This window comes from Monomorium pharaonis, chromosome 10 (genome assembly GCF_013373865.1).
Source record: "Monomorium pharaonis isolate MP-MQ-018 chromosome 10, ASM1337386v2, whole genome shotgun sequence".
Lineage (NCBI taxonomy): Eukaryota > Metazoa > Arthropoda > Insecta > Hymenoptera > Formicidae > Monomorium > Monomorium pharaonis.
This window is the reverse complement of record NC_050476.1, coordinates 19201712-19217088: the sequence shown is the minus strand read 5'-3', so window position 1 is coordinate 19217088 and position 15377 is coordinate 19201712. Positions and strand designations below refer to the sequence as shown.

At 37.8% G+C, this 15377-nt stretch overlaps 1 protein-coding gene across 9 annotated transcripts in view; it reads right to left on the bottom strand.

Annotated features, from left to right (window-relative positions):
* The window catches only part of LOC105835192 (venom dipeptidyl peptidase 4), a 401395-nt gene that overhangs the window by 249918 nt on the left and 136100 nt on the right, over nucleotides 1-15377 (bottom strand). For 4 of the 9 annotated variants that reach the window (XM_036292837.1, XM_028193725.2, XM_036292838.1 and 1 more), the window contains one exon: nucleotides 2256-2312. The exons of the other annotated variants lie outside the window; for them this stretch is intronic. In XM_036292837.1, coding sequence (XP_036148730.1) covers nucleotides 2256-2312 — 57 coding nt within the window. The remainder of the gene's footprint in view (nucleotides 1-2255; nucleotides 2313-15377) is intronic. 9 annotated transcript variants of the gene reach the window in all.

Sequence of the window (15377 nt, the reverse complement as noted above, 5' to 3'; positions counted from 1 at the left end):
CATTTATTAATTTTTTAAATGTTTATTTGCACCCCAATAACTGCACTAGTCTCCAATTTTTTGTCCAATTTATTTCACTTAAAATTTTTATATATCAAAAGTTTTTATGTACAGACCAATATTGTCTACAACTTATCTTTAAATAAATTTTATTACAGAATATAACAAATTTTATTCTCTTTCCCTTTTTTACAATTCTGCTTTTTGCAAAATTTAACTTTGCTAATTTTGCAGGAACGCTGTAATCTCTTACTTGTCTATCTCCGTAGTAATTATTAATCTACAAATTCTATAGTACGATGCTGTGCTGAAGTTGACTGACGCAAACGAGATAAAGTCCCGTTTGATGAAAGACCAAGGGACAATGAAGCGAGCCTTTGCGAGGAAACTCGAATAACAAAAGAAACTGAAAGTAAAGATGGCCTCAATCATAATTAATTGTACGACATAAAACGAACGATTATCACGGTGTCTAGCTTCCCGTGTCGTGTCTTTCAGCCGAGTACTTTTAGCCCTCGTTTCTCTCTTTGTGCCCACTCACCGCCGGAAATCGGTGTATACCAGACTGTTTATCACCGGGGCACAAATTAGGTTTCCGTTTGCGCGGAACAGAGAGATGACTGTCGAAGTAATTCGGATCTACCAAGTCGCAGCGAAAATAGAACGATATTCTTGGCGCGTGTGATAGGCGGACGGAGAGGAGGCAACGAGTCTGTGTTTCAGAGAACCGTCCTTTTCAAAGGATTTGAAAAAGAAAATTGTCTCCTCCTTTTTTTTTGTCTCGTTTCAAGACGACATCATATACGAAAGATCTTTACAGAACTTTGCTGCGACAGGTCCACGGAAAAATGGAATTAAATGGACGATTGCGTCAGAACAATTTCCAGTTTCGCGGTATTTTTATGTAAAATTTTCGTACTTACAATTTTGTGCAATCTTATCGTTTCTTACGTGATCTTTGCATTAGCCTTATCAAGTAAGAATAAAGAAATTACAAATATAAAATAATTTATATTAATTGACATTAATGTAAATAATAATATAAACCTATATTAAATTTTTACTGGAATTATTATTGTTATGTTCACAGTAAACAATTTTGTGTTAAATTTAACACATTTCATATGGTTTAAAAGATTTATATTCAAATTTTCTATTAAGTTAACGTAAAATAAATTTGTTAGAAAATAAAAGTATAAAATATTATACAAAACAAAATGACACAAATATTATGTAAAAATGAAACAAAAAATAACACCAATAAAATTTGGAAATAAATTATAGAAGTATATTTTTTTCATAAAAATTAACATTTATAATATATAAAATACGTTTTGTATTTATTTATCTTATATAGAAATAATATTTCAAAACTACATTATTTTGTTATTTGTTTATTTAAATTAAATAAAATTATTTTATTTTAAGAAATGTTAAATATCATTTTAATATAAAATATTCAAATAATACAATTATTGTATATAATATTATACTAATTCATATTATTAGAAATCCTTCACAAAAATTTTAACAATGCCCAATTTTAATATAATAGGTTTTATAATATGTTTAAATAAAATGTTTTTACTACGTAGCAAAAAATACTTAATATAATAAAAATATTATCTTCATCATAATAATATTCATGGTTGAATAAAACTCGTACTTGTACGCTCGTAAATTATATTTTATATTTACCCGATTCTTTTGCACGGAAAAATAAAGGAAAAGTCCGCTGATAAGTAGGTTAAAACAGGAAGGGGATAGTTTCAGCGAGTTTCATTGAGTAGTCATAAAGAAAGTAAGTCAGAAAACTGAAGGTGAATTGTAATTATCGTAAGTTTGCGTAAGGGGAGAACAGTTAATTCCACACGATCAACTCACCCAGATTCAATTAATTTCACGTAACAGCAACTTCAGAAATGAGTCTCGCGTCTATTGTCATTTCCGAAGAGAGTTCCGCAAATTTAATTCTCGAAACTATATTATCTATCAACTGAGAAATTGATTGAATGCGAAAATTAGATCTCTCAGTTGAAAAGCAACATTTGCTGGATAATCAACGATTGAAGATTCCTGTCTCAAGAGTATTTCGTCAAAACAATGGGGATTTATTTTCGTTTCAAGTCACGCCGCTTATTTATCTCTTCCACCTCGGATTATTCTCAAAGCTGCATTGTGCGACAATTAATTCAATTTTCGCGGGTTATGTCTTTTTATATTCCCTTTTCTTTTTACTCAATCGTATAACTCACCAATAGTGTACCGCTTTGATGCCTGATATCTGGATTTGTTACAGTACGAACACTTACCTGTAATAAAAACAAGAGGAAATATGATTAATATAAATTTTAAATTTTTTATAACTTAGACAATTATATAATAATGACATTTCATTATAAATTCATAGAATACATATAAAAAATGTGAAATGAGATATTTTTACGGTCGTGAGGTGAAATGCAAACTTTGAGTAACGCCAACGCTCCTGCATAATAAAATGGAATAGAACACACAGAAAAAAAGTAATTAATCCAATAAAATGTATAATTGCAGACCGCGAACTACAGATATACTCAACACAATAATATTTGCTGTTAATGCAAGTGCAATGTTGATATTGCAATAGCATATATTATTGTATCATTATTGAGTATATCTGTAATTGGCAGGCCGCAACTACACACTTTGTTGAATCAATTACTTTTTTCTCTGTGTACAAACAAAGAGAAGCATTTAATCTCAATTAACAAATACATTCAATTTTTAACTGACAGACATTGAGGAAATTTCCAAAGCAAACGAATGAGTAAAATTTTCAATTTCGTCGTGTGCGAACGTGAAACATTTCTCTCGGATCCGTCTAAAATATCAAACAACCCCGATCACTGCCGATACATTAGTATTCTGCTCTTTTCTTCTTTCACCCAAACGTCTCATTAAAATCATGCGAATACGATCCAATCATCCCGATCGATTGCTACGAAGACACTTCCGGGCGTTCTAGCTCGTGAACCACGGGGACGAGCTGGGTTGGGTTGGTTGCGGTGAACCAATTCGTCGGGAGGATCCATATTTGAGAGAAACGGTCGCGACTTGCACACCTGCCGCTTTCGTCTCCGCCTCAGATATACTGAATAGAATTCGCAGAGATGGTTTTGCATTTGCGCACCGCGATCCCCCTTTCCCGCCCCTCATCCCCAATGTTCACCTCTCGTCGCGAAACCGTGAACGTCGATGGGGATATCGACTTTCCGCGCTTCGATATGTATTTCGTTTCGTATTTTGTCGAAATCAACTCCTGAAACGTGACCGACGCTAATAACAAGACCTTACTTCTTGGTTATAAAAAATCAGCTTCGAGTTATACGAAGATAAATAAACATTTTGTCACTTTATCATAAATTCTTTATTAATTAATTTATAACGATAGTTATTTCTCATAAACTAATCATTATTTATTTACAGATACCAATAACGTTCAAGTTATAAACAATTAAAATTTTTTAACTAAACTAAATTAAAGCAAAAAATAAAATCTTATTTTTAATGTAATTTTAAATAAATAGTTAAAAAAAATTGTTCAAAAAATGTTAATTTTGCTTACTTATTAAATTGATTACAAGTTAATCAGAGACACAGCTTGACATAAGTCGTCAAATAAATTTATATATAAAAATTATTTAGTTTTTATTAATATTTTTATAATATAATAAATATAGTAATTTCTGACATTTGAAGTTTTCTTATTCTATTTTTTAAAATAACTTCATTTATTTGCTACAAAAAAATGTAGATTAATAGTAAGTTAAAAAATTTTCCCGATTAAACGGTTCTCCTTTAATAGGAATAATATAATTAAAAAATGATGTAACAATTAACCAACAAACGGCATTTATAAGTATCCGTTTATATAATTGTAATTACCCTTCAATTACATTCACGAGAATATCTCGTTATCTTGCATTATCATTGTACAAAAGTCATCATTGTACATTGTAAAAAAACCAATAAATATATTGTATAATATCTGCAACTCTTACACAATTTAAATACTAAATATTTTAGTATTTTTGTTTCTAATTATGCAAATATATTTTTAAATTAGTCGAAAAAATTATATTTTTGCACTTAGAGATAAAGATATTAAAAATGTTATATGTTCCACTGTAAATTGTATAATTTTTACACATATTATTTATGTAATTTTACACATCCTCTTACAAAATGTAACGCGCGTACGGGCAACGTACGGCGCTTTCATTGTCTCCGAAATAAATGGAAATCGGCAGGAGGCAGACGGTAAAAATAACAACGAGCGCCGCGCACCCCTGACATAACGAAACTTTGACAGCGACGCGGGCTGCATACTGAGACGCTCCTCCGGGGAAAAGGATCCTAGGAGGGTATTTGTCTACCTGCGTCTGACGCCGAGGCAAATTGAGATATCGATTTGCAATTTGGCACGTGGTTCCGATCGCCCGGGAATACCGCCCGCGGCCGACCGTGCAACCAATCGCGACTGATTGGTTCCTGATCTCCCGATTCGGCGACGTGTAGCCGAGCGATTTCTTCGCTGACCTATCCTTCTTAAATTCCAAGTCCCTCGGCTCCTCCGTTCAGCCCCTCCGCGGGGAGGGGCGTGTTACTACATCGGGAAGACTTTCCCGATTAACCGGTCGGATAAACGGCCCTCCACAACGCAGAGGAATGATATTACAATCGACTAACGGGCGGCGCTTGTTTGTGTAAAACCAACGGCACGTGAGGCTTGTTTTCATACACAAGATTGCTTGCTGGATGGAAATACTTTGTTCTGATTGGTGCATTTCTGAAATGCACCAATGGATGAAAATTCACCAATCGGAACACGAAATCAGTACGCAAACGAGTGTCGCGTGCCGCTGGCTTAAATGCCGGCAATTACATAAATATAATTAGCCTCCAATTACGCTCGCAGCTTTACGACTAATAAAGACAGCTTCTTGCGCGCGCAAGTTCACGTTTGTAAATTTGCAAATTTATGCGGGCAAGAAAGTAGTTGTCTGTTAACCGGTCAAAGAGGGTGCATTTTATGTGGAAAATACGTTATACGTACAACCACGTCGGATATGATTCAACCGTGAGTGCCTCCTTCCCTCTAAGCTTTTTTTTTTTTTATTTATATACCTGCCTTCCCGAGTGCCCTCCGCGGAAAGCCGGGAATTAATTAAATCTACGCCGGGAACGCTAACGAAGAATACGGCGGGCGAGAGACGTATCGCCGCGGCCGCGGCCGGTAAGAACTCCTGACGTACGTTTCCACTAATTATTACGTTTTGGTGGAAACGAGTCCCGCGTGATGAACGAGCCCCGCAATTGTCGTCCGGCGTCTCCGTTTCTGTTTTCCGGTATTAATTGCGCCGGCTACGTCGACGACGAGATATAAATCAGGCCTTAATCACTGCCTGGGGAATCGCGGGGATCCGCGGGGGGGGCACGCGCGCTTTATGGCCGCGACGGCGTGATGTACGTGATTACGTAAACGTCCGGGAGGACGTTTTTATTTTTTCTCTTTCTTCCCCGACTCTTTGTTCCTTCGTTTTTTAATAACAATTCGCTGGCCGGTGCAGCCATCAATTTCGCGGTGGTCCGGCTATCCCGCGAAGATCACGGCGGCGCATTCCGAGATTTTACGGGATGCCTCTTTTTTTTGCCGAGCGCGCATTAGCACGGCACTATCTGTATTTGCGTTGGGGCTCATCGATCCTCGAATTTTACGCCACCTTTTCTTGCGACGTTCCCCCGGTCGCCGTTTGCGTATTTCGCGTGACCGTATATCTTATTTCAATTCCTTAGAGTCCCTCGTTCGATCTACGAAGTTCAAGTTTGATTTGAAAATTCAGACGCACATATATACACACGTACAAATTCGCGCGCTCCACACGCGTGCCACGTTCTTTATATTAAGCAATCGGTTAAGCTGGACGCGCGGCGTTAATCCTCGTGACGTCCCCCGTGTTATTTCATAACGCGGTCTACATTTTCGAGGTGAGAAGTTTTCGTGGAATCGGGTCACATCGCCATTGTGAGGCCCCCCCCCCCCCCCCCGACGAATCATCACGCTCCATTCGCGCCGGGCACACCGCATGACTTAATTGCGCCACACATTACGTAATAAAGCCAATGGCACTTTAATTACTGGGAGGACACAAAGGGTCATTCTACGGCTGCGAGCTAGCCGCGGATTAATTGCGCCCGGCAACTCCAAGCAGGATCAAGATAAATCACATCTTAATATCACCATCGAGAGCCACAGATAACGTAAAGCTCGCAACATATTCCTGAGCCCCGGGGCCTTACAGGGCTCGTAGTTATGCGAGTGAATGCTCTTTGCAGCGGCGCTTACCTAGTTGACAATTAATTTGCACAAGCGAAATAATCAATTGCCTTTGAGGTTGAATTACATTTGCGAAATTTGTCCCCCGGATGTTTCTATTATAAAATAATCTATTCAAAAAGTGGACCCAAATTTTAACACGTGATAAGAATATTGGAAAAATAAATAAAAAGCTTACAAGAATAATTAATTAATTACGGATAAGATGTAGTGATTAGAGAAAATAATCTTTGCAGCTTTTTTTGTACATGTTGAATAACAATCACTCATAGCTGTAATTGCAAATTAAATATTGAAAAAAGATTGCAGAATTTAGAAACGGCTTTTGATATATCCTTGAATGCTTACGTTAAAAATAAGCGACGTGTATATCCACGCAACGAGTGTGTCATTTGAGAAAAATTATGGTGCATTTATTGCCTCGTGATGGCAGAGTATGCGCAAGTGTGCACCTGTGAAGTAACGTTGCATATGCGGCTCGTATACACATATAACAGCATTAACGGGGGATTTACCTGGAGAAACCATTACCTCAAAAGCGGTTTTAAGAAAAGCATCGTGTCGTGCGTATCATATTCTATTTTAATTAATCCGCCTACGTAAATATGCTTGTATGTTTTCCGCTCACTACGTCGCTAACCGTGTTTTTACTTTGGTAATGAAGTGTAATCCCGCTGTGAAAATTATTCATTACTAGATATACTTCGCTTCCTATGCTTAATTAAGAAATAAGAATTATAAGAAGTATACTGTAACGTTTAATTATGCAACAATACAAATGTGTCAAATTATTTGAATTGATGATGCGTACAAACGACGATATTTACGTATCGTCATTTATTGTGTCTCATTATGTATATCTAAAAAATATTGATGCTATGTTATAATCTTTTTTGTTTAATAAAAACATTAATACTTATACCTTGCGATATTAATTTTTTTCCCTTTTCATTACGTTCTATTTCGTCCTATTTTATATTTTAATTTAATTCTTTGATATTCTTCCCATTATCCTTTCCCTCTCGACAAAGTCGGCAGATGCGAGAAACTTATACCTTTATATTTATCTTTAATAATTTCAGTTAATGTAGCTTCAATAATGAATTATTGCACAAAGATCTCTCGTTCAAGCGTCATCATTTATATTTCAAAAATCGCGTCTCGTCATATCATATTAATAACGTCTCTCCTCGTTGTGCATTACGTTTGTATGAAAACGTAAAAGAGATGTGTGTTTTTGAAATGAAAAAGTAAACACCTGGAAAGCAAAGCAGACACACCCTGTCCCCTGCCTTTCATCTACTTTTCATATCGCGAAGCTACACACGTACAGGCCTCGTCCACCGACGTGCGTCGTAAAGATATTAAACCAATTTCGTCTCTATGTGAGGCACCATCTGCGTTCGCAGACGTCTTATACAAGCGAAATTGGTTAGACTCCATTAAAGGGGGAAAAAAAGAAGGGGGGGGTCCCCGGTAAGAAAAGTGTTACTTTCGCGCGCTCACAGCCGCCGGGCTATCGTATCCCGGGCGCGCGCTTTCCGCGCTTTCAACGTGAGTGATACCTACATCGCGCGCGAAGCTTTTTTTGCCGGAAGCGAGAAACCCGCCGGACGGACGTATACGGCGCGAGACGCGATTACAAGATTTTTCTCTCGGCGCGCGTTGCCGCCGCGGAAAATTGGATAAGCTGATTTTCTCACCCCGTCCAAGAGTGGAGTCGAGCGGAACAATGAAAGCGCAGACGTCGTCAGCACCGGTTTTGATGATGCAGCTTTAATGGAAAAGCCATAGGTGCGCGGGGAGCGAGAGAGAGAGAGAGAGAGAGAGAGAGAGAGAGAGGCGCCCCGACGACGGCCTTTCCGTGACTTGCTTGAGAAATGTGCGGGAGGTGCGCGACAACGATGATGACAGCGACGAGGGCGGAACGAGAGCGGGAGCACATACGGCGCGTTGAGAGCGACGGGATTCATCTTTCTTACCCGGGATTTGCATATCATTTCACGTATTTGTCATTTTTACCTAAATTCTCCGACGATGTATGCAGTGTATCCATTATACGCTTGCGCGAAATATCGAACGAGGAGGGGCGCGGGGGGTAGAAACAGCGAGATAAAATATCGAGATGGAGGATTTGGCCTCCCCGAGATGCAGAATGCGGATCGATACTCGCGCGCTTGATACCGTAATAAAGCCACCTTGAGTGCCTCGGCGTGTACGTATATGAATATCGGCATTAGATTGCCGATATTTTAGACGCAAAATATCGGAAATGTCGTCGCGACGTATCCTTTCTGTATATTAAAGTTCATCCTGTCGAATACAAAAGAGAGACATGCGCACCGAGCCTAAAAAGTTACCGAGAGGGAAAATGAAATTTTCCGGGAAAGGAAAATATCCCGCTGTCATTAGAGCTGTTTGGAAAATATCCTGGCGCGCGAGCGACCCCTCGCGGGCGGGACGAGACTGAGTGCGACGCGAGAGGTGCGGACGTGCATGCTCGACGTCGCCGGACTCCTGGAAGGTGTGCAGGAGCGGCTGTTCCCGTCGGCGATGTGTGTGCGCGCACCAGGTATCCCCCGAGTTTACGGAAGCTCGGATACTCGAGCGGGCAGTTAGTCATGCGCGGAATGAGCCAACTTCGGCCAACTTTCACCCAACTTCCGCTGTCCGTAATTTTAAGCGGCGTGCGGTCTCGACGGCTCTCCGCCGTTTATCCGACCATCGACTTGCCGTCCCTTCACCCCCCCCCCCTTCCACCCTTCCTGCCATCCCGGAGGAACGAAAGACACTGGCCGCGCGCAGGTTCCGGGGAATGCGTCCTGCAAGAATGAGCGGTAACGAGAGGGTAAACGGGTAAGAACGTATTTTTACCTTAAGTGCGACACGCTCGCGGATATCGAAGATACTTCAATGTGAGGGAATTACGCGCAAAAATCTACCTTCGTGAATAATAAATCACTTATTTGCACGAGGACACTCCTGGCATCGCTCCTCTTAAGCGCGCGATGAAAGCGCAGCTTTTTGCATAAATTTTTCACCCACGAAATGTGTCCTCTAATCCGCAAGGACGCAAGCTGTAAATTTATTAATTAAATAAATCACGTAGCAAAATATTTTTTAAAAATACCAATCTCTTTTGGTGCGTAAAGTTTGAGAATTATTATTTTATCTTCGAAACGTCCCTCAGTTCGTGATTACTTACGAAAAAAAAGTAAAAACACATTTAAAAAGTAAAAGAGAGTGGTTAATGCGATCGCATTTTTTTTTCGCGTATCAAATTTTCAGGTTAAAAAGTGTCGGGGGTGTCTCTCATCACGTCCAAACAAAAGGAAGGATTAAACGTGGCAAACGTTGTTTTTTTTTTTTTACACAGATAGTTTGCATAAACCTCGCGCCGTGCTCTAAGTGAAGAGCTAGTGTTACAAATGCCCGGTTGACTCAAGACGCGACACGTCAGAATAAAGAATATGACTGGCTTTTGTCGGGCCAGGACCTAACTTCTCTCGTTGCTATTTCTCGCGCAAGAGAGTCTTTGGCCCCGCGGCCTCAGTCAGCACTTTTTTTTACTCCTCTCGGTATTAGCATACCTCTTCGCAGTTGGGCTCATGATTTACTATGAACTGCATAAGATATATACGCATATACGTGTGTGTATACATAATGTATACATAATGTATACATAATGTATTACATCACGGCGGCGTGCGTTGTCACGACATTTCACATTCCAGTTACGAAGGAATCATTCCCCGAACGGAACACCGGTGCGATTTCGGAAAAGGCAATTTACATTATTCCTCCGCGATATCTACATTCTGATAAAAAGACGCATGAATCGAAATATCTTTCGTAATATATCAGCGCGCGAAGCATAGAATATAAAGAGCCGTTTGTTTTCCCACATGCATTGTCCCAGAGAGAATTGACGTTTTTTTTTTTTCTTTAACCAATAACCAATAGAAATACGACACCATTAGCTAATGTAATTAAATAACAATTTCTAAAAAATTACGTTAATTAACGAAAAATACAATAATATTTCGTCCAAACGCTATGGACTTTTTGAATACATTTATGCATTTATCTATTTTAATATTATACGTTCAAACAAGTTATGTATAAAAATGATAACAAAAAACAACAATGCAAAGTGCAATTAAATAAAAAATTACGTATAAAAGCTGAGAGAGCAAGCGCGCGGAACGTCTAAATCAATCTATCTATCAATTCTAATGAATATAATATTGTAGCGTATCTTTTGTGTCTTTTGTTCGAGAGATATGATTGATATTTTATTAAAAAAAAAAAAAAAGTAATTCATTGCGGATTCGGCAGTTTTTGCAAACAACCTTCGCGAAATACAACATTCCCTTGCCGGGAGTGTGGAAAAAAAAATTCGTTAGAGTTAGTTCACCGCAGGGGTAATATCGGACGATCCGTTTTTTTTGCAGCATAAAGCAGAATCAAACCGGCGGATCGACGGTTGGCCGCCGCGCTCGACCGTGGCTCTTTTTCAGACGGAACCGTCAAAGAAAAACAGGCCGACGATGAATTTGCAGTTTCGTTCGGCAAGCGCGGCACAGTATTTTTCGCGGTATTGTGTAAACGAGAAATCTACGTCGTAGAAAAGTTGCGCAAAATAGATTTGCGCGAAGCGGCACGGGCGTGGGCGGGGAAAGTTTATGATAATAAAGATTTTGCGACGCAGGCTGATTGCATTCTCTTGTTTGCGATACCGCCGACGCGCGGCTAACAGATGCAGTGTCAAATTGCGTAATCAAATTTACACAACCCCGTTCGTGTTTGTATCTCGTTTGCCGTGATTCCACTTATTTGCATCTATGAAAATAAATTCCGAAGATCCCGATGGATTTTTAACCAATTAAAAAGCAGTTAATACCTCGGTGTTCTTGTCAAAGGGCCGGAAAATTCAATCTCAAATTAATCAAAGAATTCAAACAATTTTCCGCTCAAACAAATTTATCATAGATCAAATATTTGATACAGCTGATAGATACAGCTGTTACCTCCACATCCTTTATCATTCGTTTTTATATAACTTTTTAAAATGTAAATTCTTTGCAATCATCGAATTCATCTAAACTTTAAACAACAAAAATTGACATATCGCGTAAAATGAGAAAAACGTGCGCTTCTATTTCGGGAATTGAAAAGCGTAATTTGCAAACCTATTTAAAGTTATTTCAACTCGACAATTCTCTAATAAACGAATAACGGGCATGCTCCCGCTGGCATGTCATTAAACGCATGAACAACTTGTACTCGGCAAGAGTGTGGTGTTCAGAACATCGGTATTAAATACAAATTATGTCGATGATAAAAGTCCATCGGTACATCCATATTGTTTGCGCCTCTTCTAGAGCGACAAATCATATCCTGAGTTAGGAGACCGAGACTCAATTTTCACGTTCGCACAATTTTCACAATTTTGGCATTCGACATTTTAATAACTGATATTATTAGAGGAAGGTCAATACTGGCATAAATCTCCTAAAGCAGCACCGAAACAAAACATTGCCCTGTATTAATACCAATAAAAGTTATGAAAAATGTGCCAAATAATGAATTTGCCAGATATCCGAATGTTATCCGGTAATAAATAACTTTTTAATATTTTAATATTAATTTTTAATGCAACCGTTTTAACCGCGTTTTTCCTCAGAAAAATTTATCTGTACTTTTTACCTAAAAAAAAAATGTAAACATACATGACATAGATAAAAGTAGTAATTGATAAACATTCAAACATTCCCAGCGTTATTTATGATGGCGCTTTTCATAAATAAAACAATTATAAAATATTTCGTATACATCGTTAATTTAATTCCCTCCTTTAACATGCACGAATTTCGTACTTTTTACTTTTTATTTATTCCTTCGATTTTATCCTTACAAAAAAAAACCCTCGAAGAGAAAGGAGATAAAGATAACGATTATAAATCAAAAGCTCAATGTTCGGTTCTCAATAAGTGCACGAAGGCGCGAACTCGTGAACACGCGAATATTTGGTCGTGAGATATTCATATTGGCGTGCTGGTGGATTTCGTCGGAGAAAGAGCTGCGGTCTAGTGGATGAAAAATTTATAATGCGCCGTATATTCGGTAACGCAAAATCGATGGCACGCGATACACCGCAACCGCGAGACGTCGTGCCTGAAAATATGGAAAGTAACAATGTGCCCGGCGTCGCTGTTGCGGAAGATTGGCGGTCTTTCTTTAAGAGACATTATGGTCATGGAAGTCGGCGGTATAATGCAAGGTTGTCACGGTTGGACGCTTCGCGAACGAGGTAAAGGATGCACCCGGGAAATCGGCCGTGCGGAGACAAATCCACTGTGAAAGTTATCGACCGGCCTTTTCTGCGGGCAGGACCCATTGTTAAAGGACTTCTGAGAAAGCAGTTAACTCACAAGAATTTGCAGCATTCTTCGTTACTTATTCCTATGCTGAGATTCTGACGGAATACGTTAGCGAAAAATTGGTGTGAGCGTGCCAAATTTTATATATAAGTACATTATATATAAGTAATTTTATATATATGTATGACAATTTCAATGAACGTTTCATTTTCCCGGTTTTTCTTTTGTTAAGATGTCAATGATAGCTTTAAAATAATCAAAATGCCACAAACAAAATAAAAAAACAGAAACTTCAGTGTTTTTTAATATTTGCTGTAATTTAGTTGTTTTATCAAAGTTCTTTAAATATGTAATCTTTATTAAAGGCTTTATGTAAAAAATGAAGAGGGAGCTGTATACGTGGATACATAAACACATAAATCAAACTATAGTTACGAGTAGGAAGAGATCACGGTCACTTTTATCATGATTATAGGTCACTTTATCATTCGTTAGACATGATCAATGTGACAGATAACGAGCCATGTTTACGTCCTGCGCCTTTCCGGTCCAAATATTTTTCATGCCTCGTAAAAGTTTCAAAGACGCACTTGCATGCCGGATACCAGTATCCGCTTTTCCGACAATTTATTATTTAGAAGTTAAACGACAGCTCATACGACGCATTCGCTCCTCAGAAATAATATCTCATACTGCAAATAGCGCGATATGACTTTAAATTTAGATAGCAGTTATCGGATAACACAAGTCGGATACTCCAATAACGTAAAACTAAAAAAGTCTTAAATGCATGTAGATAAATTAAACAAGTAGATCGATCTAGCTCAAAATCGGACATTCAGAAATATCTGGTAAATATTAAATTATGCAGGAAGGAACAGACAAAATAAAAAGTTTCGCAATATACAAATTATCCTTAATATAATATAATCCTTATTATAGTAATGGAAAAATGTATTTTTGATTTGAGTATTAAAATATTAAATTGTTAATTGCATACTAAAGTAATAATAGTCTGGAATACCATGTTTATAGTAATCATTACCACAATATTAATAATAATAACCATATGCTATATTTTGAAACTGCATAATTTATCGTACAATCTTTCATAGTTGACATAACTATAAGTATATTATTGTAATAGATTATTATTGTAATAGTTACTATGATATTCCTGATTATAATTATTTTACTATGTAATTATAATCGCAAATGCCAAGTATTTTTTCATCTGTGTACTCATGGATGTAATATAAAAGTACATTTCAGCAATAAAGCGCATTGTCTTTTAAATACATATGGCTTTTCTTTCTCCTACACCTGCATAAACCAGCGTAAGCTTTTCCAACCTTCTTTTACACCCGCAAAAAAAGGAAGCGAAAATTATATCCCGACCACTGCAAGAGTTCTCGGTTCCGGACCGGGCGTGAAAGGATTAAGGGGGCGCGAGCTATTCGCTGCGAAATGTTAAGCACGTGGCGTCTGCTATGCGACAAGTAGCGCACAACACGTTCCATCGAGCAAATTTTTCGCTGCGAGCTTCTTTACACGAGAGAGCGACTCGATAACAAAGTTTCATCGTTGAGAACTTGGTCTAGTGTTTCATGGCTGCAGGATTCCGGAAAAATATTTGGCGCATCGACAACCGTACGGTTGATGACAACGGCAACTTTTCATTATGAAGAACCAGCAGAACTAGGATGCACTACTCGATTTCGCTCTTCATTGCCCCTTACGGGATGGCGTCTGCTAACGTTTAGAAATTAAGAGCTCGGGAAATACAGTGTACAAACTTCTCGCTAAACGTTACGAACGCCAGAGTTGTAGCTGGCTATACGAAATATAAATCGAAAAAACGTTTACATGCTTCATGGAACAAAATCGAAGGCGCTCCGGGCAAAAATGCAATTTATAGCTACAAACAACGAAATATGTTTCCATTAAGTCACAGTTTTAACGAAACTTTTGTAGGCCCGGCGTTATTTGTGTGTAATTCTATCTGTGAACTTTTTTTAAATTACGCTTCGCACAGATTCGCAATCTACACCGAATAAAATTGTATTCTCGAAATAAGAGGATTGTATACTTTGCAAATCCTCTTAATACATATTTTTTATGGATGAGAATATGTATTCTTTTCTAGAATATCTTTTCGAGAATATCTTTTCCTTTAAAACTAAGAATATTAAGAAAATCTGTTGCTAATCCTTTAGAAGATTTCCCTCTTCTTTGGAATAAAATTTAATATTTTAAAATTTACATTTTCCAAAAATCCCATAAAAAATCTTATTTATATATTCATATAAAAATTTAAAAAGTGTTACTTAATCTATTCCTTAGAAGAATTCTCTTTAAAGTTAAGCAAAATATTTTCGGTGCATAATTTCGAACAGACAAATATAAAAAATAAGAGAGAAATTCTTAAGTTTGAAGTACAATTTTTTCGATGTAATTGAATATATACAATGTCATAGACACGCGATAGAAAAACTGTACAATGCATAGCTGATCAAGTAAGTTGTAACGCCAACGAATGCATAATATAATAATACAGCATTACAGCAGATGAGTTTTCATGAGAGCAGGCAAACTCGAATCGCGAACGAGCGATG